This window comes from Lissotriton helveticus, chromosome 2_1 (genome assembly GCF_964261635.1).
Source record: "Lissotriton helveticus chromosome 2_1, aLisHel1.1, whole genome shotgun sequence".
Taxonomy (NCBI): Eukaryota; Metazoa; Chordata; class Amphibia; order Caudata; family Salamandridae; genus Lissotriton; species Lissotriton helveticus.
In genome coordinates this window covers 1,018,420,870-1,018,445,540 of record NC_136059.1, presented here as the reverse complement: position 1 = coordinate 1,018,445,540, position 24,671 = coordinate 1,018,420,870, and the positions used below count along the sequence as shown (strand labels likewise).

General features: G+C 46.3%; 1 protein-coding gene across 1 annotated transcript in view; it reads left to right on the top strand.

Moving 5' to 3' along the window:
• Nucleotides 1–896: 896 nt before the first annotated feature.
• Nucleotides 897–24,671, top strand: part of LOC144818412 (carnosine N-methyltransferase-like) — a 187,232-nt gene continuing 163,457 nt past the window's right edge. The window contains exons 1-2 of the mRNA XM_078675786.1: nt 897–1,195; nt 23,067–23,259. Coding sequence (XP_078531912.1) covers nt 987–1,195; nt 23,067–23,259 — 402 coding nt within the window. The 5' untranslated portion in view covers nt 897–986. The remainder of the gene's footprint in view (nt 1,196–23,066; nt 23,260–24,671) is intronic.

Below are 24,671 nucleotides of genomic sequence, written 5' to 3'. Positions count from 1 at the left end.
TAATTCAACGCTAATCCTCTATGGGTCCCGGAGTATCGTGCTACCTGCCGAAAAAGCACTTCGATGCCTCGTCAGGGGTAGTAGGCGCTATATGAATGCAATTACAATACAATACATATATATATATAATAAATATGTATATATATGCATATGCATTTATATATGTGTATATATACACATACAGAAAAGGTCCCAATAACAAAATGGACATCAGAGGATATATCCAGGTACAGTATTACAACTGTCCCCTATGTCCTGTTGTATCTTTGCCTTTCCCGCCTATTAAGCTGGCATGCTGTCTATAGTTAGATACCCTCAGTAATAATACTGTACCTGGATATATCCTCTGATGTCCATTTTGTTATTGGGACCTTTTCTTTTGACACTAATCTTTCCCCCCAGTCCCTTACAAGCCTGTGTGGGGTCCTCCTCCCTTTGTTTATAGATATATATACATACATACATACATATATACATCTGCATATCTATATACAAATATAAATGCATGCATACATATACATTTACATATATGTATACATATGCATGTTATGTACATTAACGTTTTAAAAAAACACTAATAAAAGCAAAGCTAAAAAGCCACCTAATTACAAACAGAATAGCTTTAACTTAAACAAGGGCGAGACCCATTGCATTTTCAATGCTTGTTCCTAAGACCTTGAGGCGTTGTTCTGCAAAACATAGTCGTTTGCCTGATGCCACGACGAAGAAGAGTTCTCGGTCTAGTGTTTCAGGTGTCCTACTAAAGCCAGCCAGAACACCGCGTGTGCTTTGTGTCCCTTTTGTGTTGTATTCCTGCCGTCGTGACGTCACTTGATCGTTCCTTCCTGTCGCGCTGGCCAATGGCGCCGAGGCAGCGCGTTGACGTACATCGCTGACCCTGTATGATATGCTATTTGGATTGACGCTGTTCCCTGGTTGGTCCGAGTGGAGACGGTTGGAGAAGGGGTCAGTGCCGTAGCTGAGGGATGGCGGAGGGGGTTCAGCATGGCATCCGCCGGCCCCGGGAAGAGGAGTCGGAACTGTGCACCTCTACAGGTGGAGGCTGTGGCCAGGAAGAGGAGGAAGTGGAGATATTCTTCTCCAGTAAGCGACGGCTGCAGCAGAGCCCACAGGAAGAGGAGCGGCTGGAGCGCGAGCATTTCTGGAAGATTATAAACACATACCGATACTATGGGTAACGTAAAGCATACATGTTCAGCTTCTCTGTGAAGATCCATAGTAGATATGTCTGTCATGTTTGCAATTAACCCATGCGTGACATTTCTACGTCTTTAAATGAGACATGGTGATACTTAATCGCTCCCAGTGGCACGGTTTTTTTGCACCCCCTGAAAGGTTTTTCGTTGGAAACAACCAATTGTGTTGAGCACAGCTCCACACCCTTACCACGACAGCTGCTTTAGTTTGTCTATGTTTGAGGTTTCTTAATCCTCCCACCTAGGAGTAGGGGAGAGGTGCAGTGGCCCAGCTAAAACACGAGACACTCGCTGAAATGCCGCGTAGCAGAGTCCGACTACTTTAACACCGCAGCCCTTCCAATACTCTAGAGACCGCTTTTCTAACAAAGTCAAGGCAATCCTTCCATTCTAGGAACAGTATCCACTCCATATCTCTCACTCGCTTTTCGTTATGAACAGCCATTCAGAACTTGAACTCTATGGATTCACAGTATCTGCTATTCGGGACTCCAGTTGCAACTACAGAACCACATCTGGGAATGGGGACACATGCGAGGGTGGAAATCTGTTAACTATTTTATAACCAGTTCCACTTTAAAACGTACTAAGTCAGACTCCAATTTCCATGCCAATTTCTTCTCCAGGTGTACAGTCTTTGCCACCGTGTTAGAATGGAGCACAACCTGAATACATTTCTTAAATATTCCTCAACTTCTAGTATTTAATGTTCAGTCAATTATGAGAGGTTTTAAAAGCTTTATTTCTCATTAAGAGAATAGTTTGTATTTTTGTTCTTTTATTCAAGTTACTCAGAGAAGTCTGTTTACAGACATTTCTAGATTTTTATTTTTCGATTAAGCATATAAAATAACTGCGTGTTCCGTAAAATAATCAGTCCCCATCTTAATCTAAAGAACCTAACCTATCCTAGCAAGGACCCATAAAAAGTTAGTTTGGAAAATAGTGAGAAAAGTTTGGAGCTAATAGCTATAGAAAGGTCGAACTCCCCAGAAAGAGTAGTTCTCGTAACTCACAGAGTTCCCTAACAGCTGCCGAATCAACCGTCAATACAATATAAGGGAATCATAACAGCAGTAGCTATAATCCTCCCAAAGATAGAAAGTCTCCTCACAAAGGGTAAGGAGAAAAAGAAAATCACAGTTAGCCGTAGCTTACAATAATCTCAGGCAAGAGTAGCACAGTCCAGTGCTAAGGGGCATGGCAGGGAAGGAGTGTATAGAATGCATTAACTCTCAAGCTAGGAACCCATACTATATAGAAAGCACAAAACATGCTGCAAACTCTAAATATTGAATAATTCCTGACTAATGGAAAAGGATCTTTCGATGGTCTGTCGTCTTCCTCGATTCCCACAGTGAATGCCCATTTTAACAAAGTTATTTGAATGCGGCTACAACGAATGACATAAAGATACATCTGGAAAAGTTCTCATGAGAACCTTTACAAACCTACACTGTTAGTAGTTCAGTGACCCATTATGTAACAATGGTGTTCCCTATGAACATTATTCAGCATGTCCTGGTTAGATCATGGAAATCAAAACTAAGCAAACATTTTCTTTTATTGATATACTTATTTATTATAAGCATGTGGCAGAGAAAACTATCCAAATACAAGGAAATCCTATGGTGTGCAGTGAAAGAAATACATTTAGCAGCAAACAAGACATTTCACAAAGATGTCACATTTTGCAGTTCAATTATAACATTGTCAGGGTTTACAAAAAGGATTAATTTTATTGAAGGGATAGCAGAGAATGAGAATATTTTGAGGCCTACCAGTTAAAAAACTATAGAAATGGAAGCTTTGTGCAGAAATAAGCAACATTTTCTTTTGCCACGTGTAAAAGGCACATTTTCGATAACCACTATATTGACATGCATTTTCTATGTTGCTGTTAAAGCATATTTCTATAATATTATGAGGTTAAAATGTATGTAAAAAATTTCAACTCCCACACAAACTCATACCATACAAAATGAATTAAAATGTGTGAAATGTAAACCGAGACTTCATCACTGACTTGAACTGCTCAAATGGTTGTTACTACCTAAAAATAGATAATTGTTTTTTCTTCTATGTTAACATTTTTCAATAATATTGGTAGTGAGTGGTTGTTATACTTGGCATCTTTTGGTGAGTTTCCCCAGTCTTTTTGCTTTCAGACCTCCTGGTTTTTGCTGGCGTAGTGTCTTTGTGCACTTTCCCACTGCTGTTCAGTGTTAATTTACAACAGGAGCACTTGCACTTTGTTATGGATTGGTGTATGGCATATTTGATTTCTTGGTGAGGACCTAGTAAAGTGTACTTAGTGTCAGGGCAGGCAAATCATATGCTTCTGTTGTGCTTGGGTAAGCGAACGCCGCATAGCGCTACAGACACGGGGAGCTCGGCGGCCGGCGCTGGAAGAGCCCCGAAGGAGCAGTGCCATCACATCCAAGAGCATTAAAATGGTAGCGGGGGGCCAAGGCAGGTAGCTGAAAACGCGACATACCAGGAGATGTGATTCTCAAGACGCACAGGCAAAACCTCAGCGCTCGTCGGCCCGCGCCTGACCTTGCCTGATCATAAGATGGCTACCCATAATTAAGTGAGCAGTTGAGGGAAAAGAGGCTCACAAAACGAGAGGTTTCAGATATAGCCAACATGAGTGCACCCCTCCTATACTTGCTGATACCCCCCCTGGGCTATATGAACCCTTTGATGCGGCTCTGCATACCTGAAGCTCTCAGCAGGGGGTATTCCCCATTTGTTTCCTGCAGCACCATGCTGCCGAACAGGGCATGAAGGACCTACAAAGCCTCAATGTCGCCAGCCTACACTGAAGGTGCCCACTAAGATATGTATAGATATTCCTGCTCTGCGTCACTGCTCCCACCACACACAGCATGCAGGGCGCAGAGGAGCCCACGCTTATGTTGCCAAAGAAGCCACCACCTCCACCCAAGGTCACCAGCTTCTTCCACCCCTCAGACAAACGACAGCTGCTTGACCAAAGGGAGTCTATGAGCATCATGGCCCCCACCAAAGATTATTTATTATCCTCATTGTGCGGTTTTACGGCTGAACTATGCGCTGAGCTAAATCGAGACATGAAAGCCTCCATCGACCAGCTCCGGACAGATCTGACCACACGCATGCCCACGCTCCAACAAGACGTCGATTCGGTAGACCTGAGCGAGATGGACCTGGAAACATAAGCTTTTGGAATGGCCTGTGCTAGGTTTTTACCTTAGAGATGGGGCAAACTCCTGGCCACAGAGCGAAAACAGTCTAATCTCCAAACTGATGTTGTTCCCATTTAGTACTCTTTTCTTTGTCTACTTCCTTTGCTCCTATCCCCTCTCCCCTGAATCCCTACTCTAGCCTGCTTCACCACCCAGCCCCCTGTCCTTCGTGCCCTGTGACTAAGCACTCCTTCTCCCCTTGGGGAAAGATCCAATATTTATACTCTGGAGTCTCAGTGAACCTGCTGAGAGAATCCACAGCGCCAAGGGAGCCACTCACATTTGAGGTATGGTATGGCATCCCTTGCCAAAGCACTCCCTCTCCCCTTTTTGGGGAAGGATCCAGTATGTAGGGCTTGGAGTCTTCAAGACCCCTCTGAGAGAGTCCACTGCATAAAGGGAACCTCTTGCAACAGAGATGGGGAAATTATACCACTTCCCCTGGGATCACAGTTTACTGGACTTTGGACACAGCTTTGACTCGTCTACAGGTGTGTGTCCCCGTCACCCTCCCCTTTCTTTCCACAGTATAGTCTCTTGCCCTCCCCTCCTCTTTCCCTCCTTCATTCTCTACTTCCCCTGCTCCTACCCCCTCCCCTGAATCTCTCCCCATGCCTGCTTTTTCCCTTACGTGTATGTCCTTATTGTCTATCTCTACCTTAGATGTAACTATGTTGTCATGCTCTAACAACTGTGTAACCTTTATAACGATGTAACCTGCAACTATGGTCTGATACTCATGTAAAGCGCTCTGTTACCTCCGGGTCTAGCCAGCGCTATATAAAACCTTCAAAATAAATAAACTGGTGTTACCACCCACAGAAGTAGCCCTGAAAAGGTAACTCAAACCCTTTTTCCTCATGTCAGTCGCTCCTAAGATAGGCCCAAGTTACTGCGTATGTTAGAGGTAGGACATGTACTGATGTGTGTGACATGTCCTGGTGGTGAATGACGATTCTCCAATTCTCATACAGAGAGTATCTTGATATCATTAAAGACAACACAGGCTGACATTATGCATTAGCATTTATTGCTGCCTAGACATGCTGCCCTTTAAAGTGTAACAAATACATCATAAGTAAAACATTCCAAATAACATAACAAGGCTTCATGGCAACCAACTATCTTTCTCTTAGAGCTGCAAAAGATTTGACAACTTCTTCCAGAATAAAAGTAATCCTGAGCTTTTTACAAGGATGTAGAGTCTGGAAAAGGAATACAAATAGGAACATTTTCTACGTACGTAGAATAATGATACTCAGACAACGAGAAAATATTCAACATCTAATAAATCATCCACCAGGGTGAGGTGGGAGGGATAATGTCAGCCACCGTTGTCTTTAATGAAATCAAGATTCTCTCTGTATGATAATTGGAGAATCGTCATTTCATTACAAGACCGGAGGCTACATTATGCAAGTTTAAAGCTCTGCAATGCTACATTGCTTACATGTTCTACGGGTTTAAGATTTAACAAAAGTGGAAGCATTTGACCAGTTAGCTGCTATCTGAAAGCGAACCTCCACCCCAGAAAACCTTGCTGGCCGCAGATCCTCGGGAAGAGTGAGCGCTAAACTTGGATAAGTCTATACCTGCTTCCAGCATCACTGTTCTAACCCATCTAGAGATAGTAGCAGAAGAGACTGCCTTGTATGGTTTAACAAAGGAAATCAGTAATTGGTTTTCGAAGGTTAATCAAGAGGATGATTAGTATAGTCTAGTGATGATGGCGCTTCCCTTGTTCCCGGTCTATTAGTTCTCTAAATAAAGTATGTTCTGGTGCTTAGGGAGGGGGGTCTTCATCCACACCCCTATCAATCAGATCTCAACATGAAATCCTATAAACATTTTTTACAGTATCCTAGCACACATAGTCAGATGTCATCATGCTTATCACAATATATATAATGCAGCAACAATTGTTCTTCTTAATCATTTCAGTCTTTATTCCAGTTGATCCCGCCAACACGTGTTTCGTCGCTTAATGGGTAGGTCACCCGTGACTTCATCAGGGCTGGAAAGACCTATATACATCGTGATGTGACAACATCACACGTTTGTTCTCCACATTTATGATGAGTTCATTTGTGAAGAGAGACCCACAGTCCCAATGGTAAGTCAAATGTCAGACACCCAAAGATTGTGGGGGGTGAGACAAACATATGTGCATTTTGTTCATGGCAAATTCTCAAACGGGACTATACGTTTTATTTCAGAGACATGAAAACATTTGGAGTATCTCTCATATGGTTGTGACCTATGTAATATTACAATGTGCTCCAAGTGCTAAGTGCCTATACAGTCTTAATGTTTAAGAGTGTAAGTATCCAGTGTACAGAGCGTATACCCCAATCCCTGGCATACCTGTGTCACTGGCGTGAGAAGCATCTAGCCTGTTGGTTATAAGAAAGCTATGAGTATTCAGGCATTGAATCAAAGATGCAACACATAAATTATTTACAATATATAAGAGGCTGTAAAGGAAGCATACCTTCCAGCCGGTTGTAATTCCGTCCTGGCCAATATAGCGGCCTTGGGGTTGAAAATTCTGATGTCCTGTCATAATTCAGTACCCTGTAATTCAAAATCATCACAGGTTTGCATACACGTCCCAAATTAAATAAATAAACATCACCCAAACTCGGAAGGTGCGGTGCATAATGGGTGCATTATCTATCCGACATGTGCCACGAATGGTGATCCCGAGTCTCCATTATCTTATGCTCGGAGTAGGGTAGTGTATGTCACTGTATATTAATCAGGAGGGCACCACCCGAATTACTAAAATATGCAGGTTCCTGCAATTGTGGTCCAGTATTAAAGACGAGAAGGAATCCCACCTTATATCCCTCGAAAGTACCTAGCGGGTTAGAATACACCTGACATATCTCTAAAGTGTATGTCAGTACGTGAAGTGACCATGCGTAATCCCGATGGCCGAGTATAGAGCAAATACAGAACGTCCATACCTTGGAGTTTCAAGTAGAATATCAAACGCCTCAATCTTGGCTCGTATATCCAACACTGTTCCACGCCGTCTCCTATATGGAGATCCAGCAGCAGTAGCTGTGTAATCTTTTCAAATATCCGTGCTGTAAGTTAACGGTTCTATTTTTGAAATCGAAATATTTCTGTTATTGTGCGTTCTTTTTTAGAATCCCTCAATACTTCGCATTTATGCATACAGACAGCCGCGGGAATCGAAAATAGAGCCGTAGGTGCATTTTTAGGTAAGGGATACAGACCTATGTTGTTCAAGTAACTTCTGGAATACAATCATTTTATAACGGGAGGGCCGTTTGAAACTAATCTGGGGTCTTTACTCTTACGTTAACTTACTGTCACGGCTCGCGGCGTTGCCGCGGCCGGCCATCCCGCATCACACACGGGAGGCCGGGATACTCACTTCCGGCGGAAGTCGAGTACCCGGTCTAGCCACTGGGGAAACCAGGCACAGAAGCACTTCCGGGTGAAAACGCATAAACTGCGCGTTTCCCGCCGGCTGAGTGCTTCGGATTCCGGATTCCAGCTGAAGCTCACGTTCCTGAGACCTGCATGCCCGGAGAAGAGCCGGGCTGGATTGCTACATTGTTTCCGCGGCTTTCACGGGAGCCGCGCTGAAGTGATACTTTGTATCAGCGGCATTGACAGAAAGCCGCGCTGGAGTGAGCCGCGCTGAAGTGATACTTTGTATCAGCGGCATTGACAGAAAGCCGCGCTGGAGTGAGCCGCGCTGCTTTGCAACTCTGTTTCAACGTCTAGGAGGCAAGCCGCGCTGAAGCGCCTCCTTGTCCTAGACAGCGCCATACAGGAACGCTTGTGTCCTACTTCACCTGGGGGTTCCAGGAAAAGCCTTGTTATTTTGTTTTCAAGTCCCTTGGTGCGCAGGAGCGCCCTAAGGGTATTAATTGGTTCTAAGATTGTGAATTGGGGTTTTACTTTGTTATCCCATCGCGCAGGAGCGCTATCAGGGAATAAACTCCGTCTACAAATCCTTTCACCTTTCCAGGGATACCACAAGCTGGGTGGTTGTTTCCCGTTTCCAGCAAACCGCGCAGGAGCGCTTTCATTTTGTTTTAGCTTGGGTAAATGCGCAGGAGCGCTTTCTTTAGTTTGTACTTGGCGATAACGCGCAGGAGCGCCTTCCTCGCTATTTCGCAACCGGAGCTGCATTCATCGGGAGCTCTTTGTTTCGGAAGCCTTGGTAAGTCCTCAAGGGGTACCTGTTCCTGTGTGTGTACGTGGGGTGGTTCCTTTCGGGTCTGCTTCCCTTTCTGATCTTTCTTATTCTGGTTTCCAGTGTCTCCGGGACGCCCCACCAGCTCCACGCCATCCTTCACCCTACACCCTGGCTCCCATCCCTGCGTCCATCTCATCCCCGCTGGGTGTTGTCGTCCACGAGGGTTAGGTGGGTACAGGGACTGGTGCTCTTGTCGTCTCTGCGGAATCGCGCCACAAGCAAAGGTGAGTCTTGTGGGGCAAACCCGACAGAATCCGAAGCCCACGTAATACATTCCGCCCAGACGACATGAGTGAGGAAGTCACCCTGCAAGATATCGCAGTCATGCTGGCTGCCATGCAAACAGAGAACCTCGCCCTCCGCCAGGACATAACGACCCTACAGGGTCAAATGGCAGCCGGGGTCTCTAGTCCTTGGGGTTCTACTCCCAGCCCCAGAGCCAGACAAGACGGCCTGTTGAGACAACCCACGTTCACCTTTGGGGGGCCTTCCACCACCACCAACCAAGACACAGCCATCCAGGTCGTCACTCCCCATCCGGTGCAGTTGGCTCCACCTGAACGGTTCTACGGAGATAGCACTAAGTACGGGATATTCATCCATCAATGCCAACTACATTTCATGGCTAGAATTGCGGCCTTTCCCGATGATGCTTCCAAGGTCGCCTACATACTATCTTACATGGGCGGGGATGCGGCTCAGTGGTCCATCTCTTTGGTAGAGAACGACGATCCCATGCTTAACCACCTGCCTACGTTTAAGGAAACTATGCGGCGTATGTTCGCTCGCCATACCTTCGTGCAGGCTGCAGACAACGAGTTGCTCGGCCTCAAGCAAGGCAACCAGGACTTGCTCCATTACATCACCACGTTCAACCGGCTGGTCATCGAAGCCCACTGGCCAGAGGACAAGAAGGTATCCGTGTTCTATCGGGGGTTACGGGATGACCTGAAGGATCTCATCTCGCAGTATCCCGATCCGCCCGAAGCCATAGGCCCTTTCATAGACATGGTGGTGAAAATGAACTTCCGACTACAGGAACGAAAAACGGACAGAGGAAAAGGGAACGAAAACCGACCCTTGCCCATCGGTGACAAGGGCGCCGAGAAAGCCAAAGAAGCACCTACTCCCCAGGGAGAAGCGTCCGAACCCATGCAGATCGGCGGCATCAGAGGACCCCTGACCAGTCAAGAACGGGAAAAGAGGAGGAAGCAAAACCAGTGCCTGTATTGCGGCAAAAGCGGCCATTTCGTACGGGAATGCCCTGCTAAGCCCTCAAGACCACGAGACAGAAGGCCGTTTGTGTTGCCCATCAGCAAGGGAGGCAAGACGGGAAACGAGGAAACCCAGTAGACACAGGGATCCGTCTTCTGGGTTCTTCGTCATGCACATCTGCGATCCCTGTGGTATACGACGGTAGTCAACATGTCGGCATGGACGTGTCCTTACGGAATCAGGCGGGCAGAACCTGGGTGGTGACCGCCATGTTGGATTCTGGGGCGACAGGCTGCTTCATCGATACTGCGTTTTCCCGCGCATTGGGCATCAACACTGTGACGAAGGCCCAACCTGAACCCGTCAAGGCCGTTGACGGAACGGACCTTACTTCCGGCCCCATCCGACACCGAACCGAAAGCTTGACCATGGTCTTCTCAAACACCCACACCGAGTCCATATGTTTCGACGTCATAGACGCCCCTCAGTTCAAGGTGATCCTGGGTTTGCCTTGGTTGGTGAAGCACAATCCCCGCATCGATTGGGTTACCAGAACCGTCCGTCTAGAATCAGAGCACTGCACCAGCACCTGTTACACAGATATCGACCTGATAGGTTCTCGGGTCATACAGGCACACTCGTTACCTGTGGTTGGGATGGGAATGGTTTCCCAAGGGACCATACCGAAGGAATACCAGGACCTAGCGGGGGTATTCGATAAGAAGGGAGCCAACACGTTGCCACCCCATCGATCCTTTGACTGTCGCATAGACCTGATTCCCGGCTCCACGTTGCCATGCAGCAGGATCTACTCGCTCACAGAAAAAGAGAACATCCACCTCCGCTCCTATCTGGACGAATACCTGGACAACGGTTTCATACGACACTCCAGATCTCCGGTTTCCTCTCCTCTTTTCTTCGTGTCGAAGAAGGAAGGGGATCTAAGGACCTGCATCGACTTTCGTGCGATGAATACCATCACGATTAAAAACCGGTACCCGCTACCGTTGATAACCAACCTCTTGGACCAGGTCAAAAACGCCACCATATACACCAAACTAGACCTTCGGGGGGCGTACCATCTTGTCAGGGTCCGGAAGGGCGACGAATGGAAGACCGCTTTCTGAACGAAGTTCGGCCTGTTCGAATACCAGGTCATGCCGTTCGGACTCTGCAACGCCCCCGCCGCATTCCAGTTTTTCATTGATGAGGTGTTGAGGGACTTCATCGACGTCTTTTGTATCGTCTACATCGACGACATCCTGATCTATTCGCAAACCAATGAAGAGCACGTCCATCATGTTCGTTCAGTCCTACAGCAGCTGGAGAAACACCGTCTGTACGTGAAGTTAGAAAAAAGCCTGTTCCACGTCACCTCGGTTGAGTTCCTGGGGCACATCATCACACCGGCAGGCATCCAAATGGACAACAAAAAAGTGGAGGCCATCCTGTCTTGGCCTACCCCAGAGACGGTGAAGGGCGTCCAACGATTCCTCGGCTTTTCCAACTATTGTCGTTTTATCACAGGCTTCTCCGAGATGGTGGCTCCCATTACACGCTTGCTGCGCAAGGGAGTACGCTTTGATTGGGACCAAAAAGCTGACCATGCCTTCCAGGAATTGAAGAGACGGTTTACCGTGGCCCCGGTTCTGGTGCACCCTGACACCGAGCAGCCTTTCATCGTAGAGGCTGATGCTTCTAAGGACGCCATAGGCGGTGTGCTCTCACAACGGGACTGCGAGACGGGCCGACTGCATCCCGTGGCCTTTTACTCCAAGAAACTCCAACCCGCCGAGCGCAACTACACCGTGTCTGATCGGGAGCTACTAGCCATCAAGACCGCCTTCGAGGAATGGCGACACTTCCTGAAGGACTCGAAACATAAGGTGACCATCTATACAGACCACAGAAACTTGCAGTTTCTACGATCAGCACGTGCCCTCACAGCCCGACAGCTCCGATGGACCTTATTCTTCAACGAGTATGACTTCTTGATTACATTCCGGCCCGGGAAAGACAACGCCAAAGCAGATGCACTATCACGGCTGGCTGAAACGGAAGAAAACGCTGAAGACCATGAGCCTGGCCTGATCCTACCGGACAAACATTTCCAAGGCATCATCGCTCCTGTTCGTTCCGATCCCGTTGTCTCGGAAGGGGACGAAGAAGGAGGGACAAGAAACCAAACGCATCTAACCAGGGTACCCGAACAAACAAAAGCCCTAATACATGTGTCACAATCATGTACTCTCCGGCCATCCTGGTTACCACAAGACGCTCGACCTTGTGCGGAGGCAGTATTGGTGGCCAACGATGGTGACGGATACAAAGGCACACGTGACGAACTGCGCCGTCTGCCTGCTTGGCAAGAACAGATCCGAACCATCGGTTGGTCGGTTGCAGCCCATTCCTGTGCCTCCTTCTCCCTGGCATACCATCTCCATGGATTTCGTGGTTGAGCTCCCACTCACCAAAACAGGGCACACCACGGTTCTCACCATCGTGGACCACCTCACCAAGATGGCGCATTTCGTTCCCTTGACGAAGCTTCCCACGGCGGCCGAGCTGGCCTTGATATTCGTACAAGAGGTGGTTCGTCTCCATGGCATTCCATCCGTGGTCATAACGGATAGGGGATCGCAGTTTGTGTCCCGCTTTTGGAAGGAGACATGCAGGATACTCGAGATGGACGTACGTCTCTCCTCAGCTTACCAGGCCGAAAGGACAAACCACACCATGGAACAGTACCTCCGTTGTCTGCTGCTGTCGGTCGAGAAGGAATGGTCCGAAGTGCTATGGATGGCAGAGTATGCGTACAACAACAGCAAGCATTCGGCCATCGGCATGTCCCCTTTCTTCTGCCTCCATGGACGCCATCCCCGCACGTCGGCATGGGAAGAGCCTCAGGACTGCCCCCTGCCCTCCGTACGTTCTTACCATGAGACACTGCGCGACCTGTGGCAAAAGGCACGGTTCGAGTTGGCAAAAGCGAAAGACACCTACAAGGAGCGAGCAGATGCTCATCGGCAACGTGAACCCGCGTATCGCGAAGGCGATAACGTATGGCTTTCTATTCGGCACCTGAATGTGCATGGGCCCAAAAAACTGTTACCACGTTATGTGGGCCCCTTTCCTGTGGAGAAAGTAATCAACCCTGTGGCCATGAAGCTGTCCCTGCCTTCGCACATGAAAATCCATCCGGTCTTCCACGTCTCCCTGCTGCGGGCAGTTCAGTCTGGCGGTTCTCTTCCGTCACCCCCTTCTCCGGTGGTGGTGGAGGGCCATGATGAATACGAAGTCAGGGCTATCTTGGGGTCCCGTCGTACCAGGGGCAAGCTGTTCTACCTTGTGGACTGGAAGGGGTACGGTCCCGATGAACGATCCTGGGAGCCCTTATCCCATGTGCGCCATGCTCCCGTTCTGGTCCGTGCTTTTCACCTACGTCATCCCCTGTGTCCTCGCCCTGTCTCTCTTTTCTGACTTCGGGGGTGGCTTTGGAGGGGTTCTGTTCTGGGGGTGGGTACTGTCACGGCTCGCGGCGTTGCCGCGGCCGGCCATCCCGCATCACACACGGGAGGCCGGGATACTCACTTCCGGCGGAAGTCGAGTACCCGGTCTAGCCACTGGGGAAACCAGGCACAGAAGCACTTCCGGGTGAAAACGCATAAACTGCGCGTTTCCCGCCGGCTGAGTGCTTCGGATTCCGGATTCCAGCTGAAGCTCACGTTCCTGAGACCTGCATGCCCGGAGAAGAGCCGGGCTGGATTGCTACATTGTTTCCGCGGCTTTCACGGGAGCCGCGCTGAAGTGATACTTTGTATCAGCGGCATTGACAGAAAGCCGCGCTGGAGTGAGCCGCGCTGAAGTGATACTTTGTATCAGCGGCATTGACAGAAAGCCGCGCTGGAGTGAGCCGCGCTGCTTTGCAACTCTGTTTCAACGTCTAGGAGGCAAGCCGCGCTGAAGCGCCTCCTTGTCCTAGACAGCGCCATACAGGAACGCTTGTGTCCTACTTCACCTGGGGGTTCCAGGAAAAGCCTTGTTATTTTGTTTTCAAGTCCCTTGGTGCGCAGGAGCGCCCTAAGGGTATTAATTGGTTCTAAGATTGTGAATTGGGGTTTTACTTTGTTATCCCATCGCGCAGGAGCGCTATCAGGGAATAAACTCCGTCTACAAATCCTTTCACCTTTCCAGGGATACCACAAGCTGGGTGGTTGTTTCCCGTTTCCAGCAAACCGCGCAGGAGCGCTTTCATTTTGTTTTAGCTTGGGTGAATGCGCAGGAGCGCTTTCTTTAGTTTGTACTTGGCGATAACGCGCAGGAGCGCCTTCCTCGCTATTTCGCAACCGGAGCTGCATTCATCGGGAGCTCTTCGTTTCGGAAGCCTTGGTAAGTCCTCAAGGGGTACCTGTTCCTGTGTGTGTACGTGGGGTGGTTCCTTTCGGGTCTGCTTCCCTTTCTGATCTTTCTTATTCTGGTTTCCAGTGTCTCCGGGACGCCCCACCAGCTCCACGCCATCCTTCACCCTACACCCTGGCTCCCATCCCTGCGTCCATCTCATCCCTGCTGGGTGTTGTCGTCCACGAGGGTTAGGTGGGTACAGGGACGGGTGCTCTTGTCGTCTCTGCGGAATCGCGCCACAAGCAAAGGTGAGTCTTGTGGGGCAAACCCGACACTTACAGCACGGATACTTGAAAAGATTACGCAGCTACTGCTGCTGGATCTCCATATAGGAGACTGTGTGGAACGGTGTTGGATATACGAGCCAAGATTGAGGCGTTTGATATTCTACTTGAAACTCCAAGTTATGGACATTCTGTATTTGCTCTATACTCAGCCATCGGGATTACGCATGGCCACTTCGCGTTCTGATATACACTTTAGAGATATGTCGGGTTTATTCTAACCTTCTAGGCACTTTCGAGGGATATAAGGTGGGATTCCTTCACGTCTTTAATACTGGACCACAATTGCGGGAACCGGCATATTTTAGTAATTCAGGTGGTGACCTCCTGACTAATATACAGTGACATACACTACCCTATTCCGAGCATACTATAATGGAGACTCGAGATCACCATTTGTGGCACATGTCGGATAGATAATGCACCCATTATGCACCGCACCTTCTGAGTTTAGGTGATATTTATTTATTTATTTAATTTGGGACGTGTATGCAAACCTGTGTTGATTTTGAATTACAGGGTACTGAATTACGACAGAATAGGACATCAGAATTTTCTCCACCCAGGCCGCTATATTGGCCGGGACGGAATTACCACCGGCTGGAAGGTATGCTTCCTTTACAGCCTCTAATATATCGTAAATAATTTATGTGTTGCGTCTTTGATTCAATGAAGTAGCGGGTGACCTACCCATTAAGCGACGAAACGCGTGTTGGCGGGATCAACTGGAATAAAGACTGAAACGATTAAGAAGAACAGTTGTTGCTGCATTATATATATATATATAGCCAGAATCTCTCTGTGATTTGGTCCAGCAGTCCGAGGGGACTTGAGGAGGAACTTTGGGACACGGAGGTTTCATTTATAAGTCCCACCATACGAGGCTGTAAAGGACATTGGAGCGGACATTGATAGACTGTCTGCACCCACACCACCGGCCCAGCTGCAAGACCATGTTGCATGCTGGGAGTTGAAGTCTCTACATACCCACGTGACTTCCAACAGGTGAGCCAACGCTTAAGGGGAGGAGTACAATGTCGATTGCAGCACTCGCAAAACAGCCTTGATGGAGATATGCGTGACTTTGTGTTGGGGCGTAAGCACTGAGGAAGGCTTGTGTTAAGCCGAAATGCATTTGCTGCTGCCAACTGATACCACCGAGAAATAAAGGGCTTCCACATGACCCCCCTCTGGCCTCCGCGCTTCTCTTTTTAAGGGAAGTGGTTTGTGTATATTTTCGCGCCAAGCCAGGAGCGCTTACGGATGGCCCTGCTGACAAGAAGACACGAACGAGACTGGCACCGCGCTGCTTGCAGTGCAGTTTTTTGCTCGAGGGATCGAGATAGTTTGTTGTCCACCAAAGCAACAGGAGAAGGAGTGCAAAAGGTGGTACTTACCCCGGGACGCTGTGTGCTTACACTGCTGTCCTCGCATAGCCAGAATCTCTCTGTGATTTGGTCCAGCAGTCCGAGGGGACTTGAGGAGGAACTTTGGGACACGGAGGTTTCATTTATAAGTCCCACCATACGAGGCTGTAAAGGACATTGGAGCGGACATTGATAGTCTGTCTGCACCCACACCACCGGCCCAGCTGCAAGACCATGTTGCATGCTGGGAGTTGAAGTCTCTACATACCCACGTGACTTCCAACAGGTGAGCCAACGCTTAAGGGGAGGAGTACAATGTCGATTGCAGCACTCGCAAAACAGCCTTGATGGAGATATGCGTGACTTTGTGTTGGGGCGTAAGCACTGAGGAAGGCTTGTGTTAAGCCGAAATGCATTTGCTGCTGCCAACTGATACCACCGAGAAATAAAGGGCTTCCACATGACCCCCCTCTGGCCTCCGCGCTTCTCTTTTTAAGGGAAGTGGTTTGTGTGTATATATATATATATATATATATATATATATATATATATATATATATATATATTGTGATCAGCATGATTAAATCGGACTGTGTGCTAGGATACTGTGAATGAAAACCAATTACTTTTTTTAAAGGTCTAAAAACACTCATTTTTTGTTTATACACTTTCATGCAACTTACACACAAAGTTTGGGATGGTCAAAAAAGAAAGGGTAGTAAATGTTTATAGACATTGTTTTGGTTCTTTTCCATATTTCAAATAATAACCCCAGGAGAATAAATTCTATTAGATATTTCTAATGCTTTAATGTCCGACACTCGTCTGAAAGATATTAGGCAAAGTAGTGTAGCTAACATAATGGAAAGTTGTTTCCTTGTAAGGGAACAGTTATCAGGCCCAGATGTAAAAATTTCAAAGATAAGATTTACGTTCCATAATGAATCATATTTGGCCTTAGGTGGACGTTTGAATTTTATTCCTTTCATCACTCTACGTATTAAGGGGTCAGTACCAATAGAGAAGTCGTTTAACAAGGAATGACCTGCGGAAATTGCTCATCTGTAACAATTTAGTGTTCTATAACAAAGTCCTGATTTAAAAAGGTCTGCTAAGTAGTTTGCTACTTCTACAACAGGTGCATTCACGGGATCCATATCCCGTTCCAGGCACCAACTGCACCATTCTTTCCATGCACCGGTGTATCTTCTCCTTGAGCCCAAGATTCGTCCAAAAGGTTTTTACCTTCTCCTGAAAGGCCGGAGTATCTTCTTGAACCCCTGAAATCTTCCAGGCAAGAAGGTTCATTTTTCCTTCTAAGAGAAGAGGGTGTAGCTCTCCCTCTGGGCCCTGAAGGAGATCTAAATTCTCTGGGCTAACGCGTGGAGTGTCTATCGCCAATTACATCATGCTTGGGAACCATATTTGAGAATTCCAAAAGGGAGTTATTAGAACAATGCGGCAACGTTTCATTCGAACTTTCAAGAGAACTCTCTGGATTAGTGCGAAAGGAGGGAAGGAATAGCAATTTGGTATGTCCCATGGTTGGAGAAGAGCGTCCACTGAAATTGCTAGTGGGTCTGGTCTCCAACTGAAGAAATGGTCTATCTGAAAGGTCAGTCTGCTGGCAAAAAGATCTATCACAAAGGGGCCTCATAGATCTTGAACTCTCTGGAAGATCGAAGGATTCAGCTTCCAGTCGCTGGTGACTCTTAGGAACCATGAGTTCCAATCTGCCCTTGTGTTTAAAAGACTTGGGAAGAATTCTCCTCTCAGAATTATTTTCTGATTCCAGCAGAAATACCAAATCCTCTTGGCTAGATCTGCTAGGAGCTTCGACTTGGGTCCCCCCCAAGCAGTTGATGTAGGAGACTGCTGTAACGTTGTCTAATTTAATGAGAACTACACACTTTTTCAGGATTGACTTGAAACTCATTAGGGCGTTCAAGCTGGCTAACATTTCCTGACTATTTATATGAAAGGTGAGTTCCTCTTGGGACCATTTCCCCCTGGTTTCTAGCTTCCCTAGTCTGGCACCCCAGCCTAGGTTGCTCGCATCTGATTCCAGTGTGTGATCTGGGGTATTCCAAAATATTGCTTTCCTATTCCAACTGTCTAAGTTGTTGCACCACCATAGGAGGTCCTCCCGAGCTTCCAGAGACAGAGGAACAGCGTCGGAATACCAAAGACCTTTCTTCAGTCCTGTAGATTTTAGTCTCTGTAAGGGCCTGTAGTGTAGGGAGCCGGGAAAATATTGCCTGAATGGATGAAGAGAAGAGGCCTACTACCCTTGCAAGTTCCCTCAGGCTCACTGTGTCCTTTGACATAAGAAACTTCTTTCTTTATTTTTATTAATAGGGGAGTTGTAACTGAGCTAGAGGTGTGTTCACCTGGAAACCTAGAAAATCTAGGTTTTGTAAAGGTGTCATACTTGATTTCTGTACATTGATGATGAAGACCAGACTCTGTAAGAGATCGACAGTCCATTTCATGTGACTCAGTAATTCTTCCTTGCTTTGGGACATGAGTAAGATGTCGTCTAGGTAGATAATAAGACAAACTCCTCCTCTTCTTCTCAGAGACGTGACTACTGGTCTCAGGACCTTGGTGAAACACCAAGGAGCTGAGGATAGGCCAAAGGGAAGACCGCAAAATTGATAGGTTATATTTATCCATACAAATCTTAGGTATTTCTGAGAACCTGGATCCATAGGGATTGTAAAGTAGGCGTCCTTTAGGTCTAGTTTTATCAGCCAGTCTTTCTCTTGAAGGGTATCTCCCAGAAGATGTACCACCTCCATTTTGAAGTGTCTGTATACAAGGAAGTAATTCAAATCGTTTAGATTTATAACGGAACTCCAACCTTTCTCTTTCTTTTTTACGAGAGATTGTGCTCACAAAGCCTGGACGGATGTTCGATACGATAAGAATCGCTCCTTTGGCTAACATTTGGATCACCTCCGCGTCTTCTAGGGGGGATTGTTCCTGGTTTAGGGTAAGTTCCCTGGGGTGTTTGATCTGGTAAGGAGTAGTAATGAACTCTATTTTGAAACCTTTTACCGTCTGTAGGACCCAGGCGTCATTCGTTATGGGCGACCAATTGTGGCTGAAAAGGAAAAGGCCTCCCCCCCCCCACCTTTTGGGAGGGAAGAACCAGGAAGAGAAGATCTTTCCTTGGCCATGGATTGTTTCCGCCTCGTGCTCGAGTGTTGCAGCGTCTCTTGGGGGTAGAAGTTATTGTTTTCCCAGTAGTATCTCGAATAACCACGTTGGTATGGGTATGAGGACCTGTTGAATCCGTGGCTGGCAGCCGGTCCTGCCCTGTCAACCCTTCAAAAACTCTGCGTCCGAACATTTGCCTCATGTGGATTGTCCTTTGTTAAAAGCAGAGCATGTCGAGACTTATTTACCCAGAGATTTAATAAAGGTCTCTCCGAATTGTAGGCCGTTTGGTCTCCTTGGACATCTTTGTTTGCTAGATCCACCAATTTGGGATTCATGCACATTAGGATGGCTCTACATCTCTCGGAGGTCAGGTTGGCATTGGCATTTCCAAGGAGGCAGATTGCGCGCTGGCTCCATCCACAAAGGAGTTCGGTATCCACCGGAACACAGTTCATGGAGGATTCCTCGGCTAGGTCCAGGATTCTAGCCAGGGGGCCAAGTGTGTCAAGGAGCTTATCCTGGCACTGCTTAAGGTAGCGTTCCAGGCCCTTGTGAGGGTCTCTCCCGGTTTTAAATAGGAAGGTGGGTAGTTCGGGGTCGATGTTGGGTATCATACCAGCTTTGTTGTTTAAAAAAGGTCTTGGGCACTCTGACCTCATGAGGTTTCGAGAATCTCTTTCAAGTGGTTTTCTAATCCAAGCCTTAATAAATTTGGCCACATGATCTAAGGGCCACTAGTCGGAACCTCTAGGGTGGGTAATCAGGGAGGGGATAAACATCTCGGACCCTAATGGGTCTTTAATGATTTTAGAGTTGTAGGTAGATTGCCCCAGATACTCATCGAGGAGGTCATTATAAAAAATCTTCTGGAGGTTGAAGGTGTACTCATCTGCCTCATCATTGATGTCATTTGGGCACTGGTAGTCATCGATATCTTCGACGAGGTCTATTGTGCGCGAGGTGCGCATGATCGCTTTGCACTGCCAGGGACACGTGCTTTTTGCGCCATTCCGGTAGATCATTCTTTGTGTGCCGCTCGGGGCACCTAGGTCTTATGAAGCACACCGGCTACCAATGGATAAAACCCTGCCATCTGAAGTGGCGCGCAGGCTACCGTGAGGCTCAAGGTGTCTACATTTTTTAAGGGCCTTACCTCCTTTCCTTGGAACAGTGTCTTGCTCTTCATCTGAAGATAGAGCTTAGTCTTCGCCATGAGTATTCCTCTTTCTTTTTATGAGTGCTGCCTCCACAGCTTCCTTTAAGGATGTCTTAATTGCCTCTCAAAGAGGTTCATGAGTGAGTTCTCAGTGAGTGGGGACTCATTTATGGGTTGTGACTCACTTTGAAACATAATGTCTTCATATTCCCCATTTTTGCAATGCGAGTTGTTCCTTTAAGTTTTTCCTTAAAACGTATTTGTTTAATATTAAAGAGCTATTAATAAGCCCAGCGTAGCTAAAATAAACGTGCTGCAGGGAAAAAAAACAGCTGGTCGTACCGAAAGTGGAAACAGCTGATCTTAATCTGTTGGCAAAGCACTGTATGTCTCCATGGAGATGCACAACACAAGTCCAAAACGGGCCTTCACGTTGTTTATGTTTTTCTTTGCGGGTCATATTTGAAGGGGGAAGCACTTCATTTTGCAAACGGATCTCCTCTGGGGAAGCCGGAAGGACCCCGAAGTGCGAGGCAGTAAGCGCAGGCGTCAGATTCGTTGTAGAGACTGGGTTTCTCGCTAAGGAAGCGTGTCTGGCGTTTGTAAGTAAGCGCTGAGCCTTCCCAGTTAAAACAATGTACAATAGTGTGGCCGAGTCAGAGGTTTGCTCCGTTTTTGCCTTGTGGGGAAAAATAAGGTTAACCAGGGATCGGATGAGAAGGGAAGAGCTGATATGCTTTCACTTCAGGCAACAAGTCAGTTTTAGTAGATTAAACAAGAAGTTTTTTTTTTTTTAAACGTTAAGCTAAACGAAAGAGAAGAGGGCCCAACCGTAAATTGGAAGGGGATCCTTGATAAGCAGAAGGACTAGGGGGTTGATCGTACTAGAAGGTTTAAATGTAGTGCAAAACACTCTAAAATACAGTCAATTAACAGTATTGTATATGGATAAGTTAAATATTGGTAAATATTTAGGATGGCAGTTAAATAAGCATATAAAACTGTTCTAAAACATCAGAGTCATAGGAGGTACAAGAATTGGACTTCGCTGTCCGTGAGCAGCGAATAAAAGAGGACGAAAGTTGGTTGCCATGACTCCTTGTTATGTTATTTGGAATGTTTTACTTATGATGTATTTGTTACACTTTAAAGCGCTGCATTTCTAGGCAGCAATAAAAGTTATTGCATAATGTAGCCTCCGGTCTTGTAATGAAATTAGTGTATTTTGTTTGTCAGTATTGTAAGGCTGCCTGTTCCCATAGGACGAATGGGGAGTTTATTTATACCATCTTATAAACATAACTAACCTTGGGAACAAAGTAGAAAAAGAAAGTTTAGTATGTCTGGACTTCGAATGTTAAAATGCATCTTTTAGTGAAGATGATTTTTACATTCTGTGTTTGAAAATACCACTTTTAGAAAGTAGGTATTTTCTTGCTTAACCATCCTGTGTGCCTCTGCTGGGGTTGTGGATTGACTGTCAGGACTGGGCTGCATGTAGAGTAGTGGGAGGAAATTTCCTTGCACCTGAATGAGCCTGGTCTGCTTTGCACAATGCCATCCGTGTCCTGAAGGCACCGTAGAGGGCACTGCAGCACCGCAACCCTTGTCTCACCGCTGATGCCGCTGCTTGCACCGCGACCTATGGGCACCGCACTGCCTCGCTTCACTCTATCGCCCTGATATCCCCAACGGCGCCGATCCACCCCGACATGGAAGCCACTGCTTGCACCGTGGTTCGAGAGCACCACTTGTAAGTTACACGACACACCGTTTTTATCACGCACAGCAACCTTGGCCTGCTGGCGCCATCGACTCCAGTTGGTCAGCCGAAAACTGCGCCTTAGCAACGCCGCTGCTTGCACCAGGACTTGCCAGCAATGCGACGAGCACCGCTGCACTTCGCACCGCAGCACCCGACGCCAGCGACACTGATTTCAACCGCAAGGAGTTCGATCAGCAACGCATGTGAATTCAAGGGCCCAATGGCTCCTGCTTTGACCTCCGGAACAGACTCCTACTGACGCCGTGCTTTCGGAGCTCAACAAGAGGTCACAGACGCCCTGTATTTCTAAAGGTACTGTTTTGTGGGTCTTTCCGATACCGTAGCTGGCCTGTAACGCCGTGGTCAACCAGAACTGTTTGGAATTTGTTGTTTACGAGGCCATGATCGACCCAGACGGAGCTATCTACTTCAAGGAACTTTATTTCAAGTTTATTTTGATAACTGAAGATTTTTAAGTACTGTATTATGTATTTTTGTTATCGTTTTTGGTCTCGTCTTAAGTATATAAAAAGATTGGATATTTTTCTAAACTGGTGTGGTGTCCTTTTGTAGTGCTTACGCAGTGTTACTGTTGGTTATGTGCAAATGCTTTACATACTGCCTCTAAGATAAGCCTGACTGCTCGTGCCAAGCTACCAAGGGGGTGAGCAGAGGAGATTTTATGAGTGTAACTCCTTTATCCTAACTAGAAGGAAGGGTCCCTACTTGGACAAGGTTCAAACCATTGCCAACAAGAGCCCCCCATTTCTGACAGTGGTGATGTGTCCATTCAGATCCCCATGTGTTGCCTCTCTTGTATTGTTTAGTTGTTTTTTGCTAACTTCTCGAAGAACAAAAGTACAGAATGCAAGCTGGAAATGTTGGCAGTTTAATGTGCAGTACTTCTAAGCACGGTCAACTTACATCCATTGGTCTTAAAAAGTGAATGAAGATGAAGTGGATGGGTGGTGTGCTTTTGTTAGCTCAATGCTATTTAGTGATTTTGTAATTTTGTTTAATTTTCAGAACCGGTATTCGTGAGCGAGTTAACCGAGCAGAAAGGCAGTTCCGATCCCTCCCTGATAATCAACAGAATCTTCTTCCAGACTTCTTTCCTCATTTGGATAGGATTCGACAATGTATAGATCACAATCAGGAGATCCTGGAGGCCATTGTGGAGGATTGTATACACATGTTTGAAAATAAAGAGTATGGAGAAGTATGTACAACTTGCATGCCTGTTTCTATATTAAAATTAATATTTTGTTACTCGTTGAGCTTCTTTTGTAACTAATCTTGTGTACCACTACGGCCTACAATTCTATTGCTAGGATCCACTGTTTAGCAAGCATTGGGCTGGTTTGCTACCAAGCCCCTAAATTTCTCTCCTCATCCCACAAACAAAATTGAATATAAAAAAATTAATAAAGCTCCTTAGTTACAGGATAGCAGGCACTGCCTGGTCTATCTCCCCTCTGACTGCCATTACCTCCCCTGAACTGAACTGCATATTCATTATTACTGGGACTGTAAGGGATGTTCCCAGGACATTGTTTAAACTGCCAAGCTTTCATAAGTCTTCCTTGCAGTTGTATTCATTTTCATTTCTACTTTTCTCTTGCACACTTTAACCCAAGTCCCGCCAAGATCGCTCATGGATTTTTTGCCATTTGATTGATTTGCAGAGCTCAACCCTCTCTTTAACCTACAAATGCTACTATATCATATTTGTTCCGTACTACACTTCTCTCTTTCTATGTCACTTCTCATATTTTCAAATAACAGTATGCTACCCCAACATGTCTGATATGAGGTGTGCAAATCTCCCCAAATTTAGCATCCTGCTTTTCCAGTGCTTTGTCGTAATTGTACTTAAATTATATTGTGCTAATTGGTGAGGTTAGGGGGACTCGGGTATTTGCTCACTGATTTCAGTTATACTCTGGCAAGGAAGACTCTGTTTATGAATTTGCCATATGTACGTTTATAGCCCATGTGTGTCCTTTATTGTGTAGCCACATATCTTAAAACACTCTTTAATTATGGTTCCTAGACCACACCACTTGTAAAGCCTATTCAACTTTTTTCTCAACACAGTTTGGGGAAAAGTGTTATTGGGTCATGTAAAAAATACATTTGAGGAGAAATTATTTTGTCCTCTAATAAACTGCTATAATTTAGACCAAAAGCCAGTAAACAATTTAGGCCAACAACAGTATTGACTTTTCAAACTAGAGGTTCAGTATAAGAACATTTTTTCGATTCCTTGGCATTCTAAATTATACATAGTTTCATTTACATTTGTTTTTTTTTAATAGATGAAATTCCCCTGTTAAATATCGATGCTGCCCCTTTATAATGTAATTTTAGATAAATCCATGCAGTGTTTTTCACAACATTTCTTGCAGTGATAATTGGTAAGTTATGCGGCATGTTTAAACAATCTTTAAAACCTAGCAAGTCTAGAGAGAGTACTCTATATAGTTGAAGGTTATATCTATACTGTTGCAATTGTTTAATGCATGTTAATTAATATGTGGCCCCTAATTTGTTCAGGAGAGACGAGTAATAGCTTCTTGTACCTCTTTTGTCCTATTTACTTCTTTGCCTTTGCTATTCAACACCCTTGTC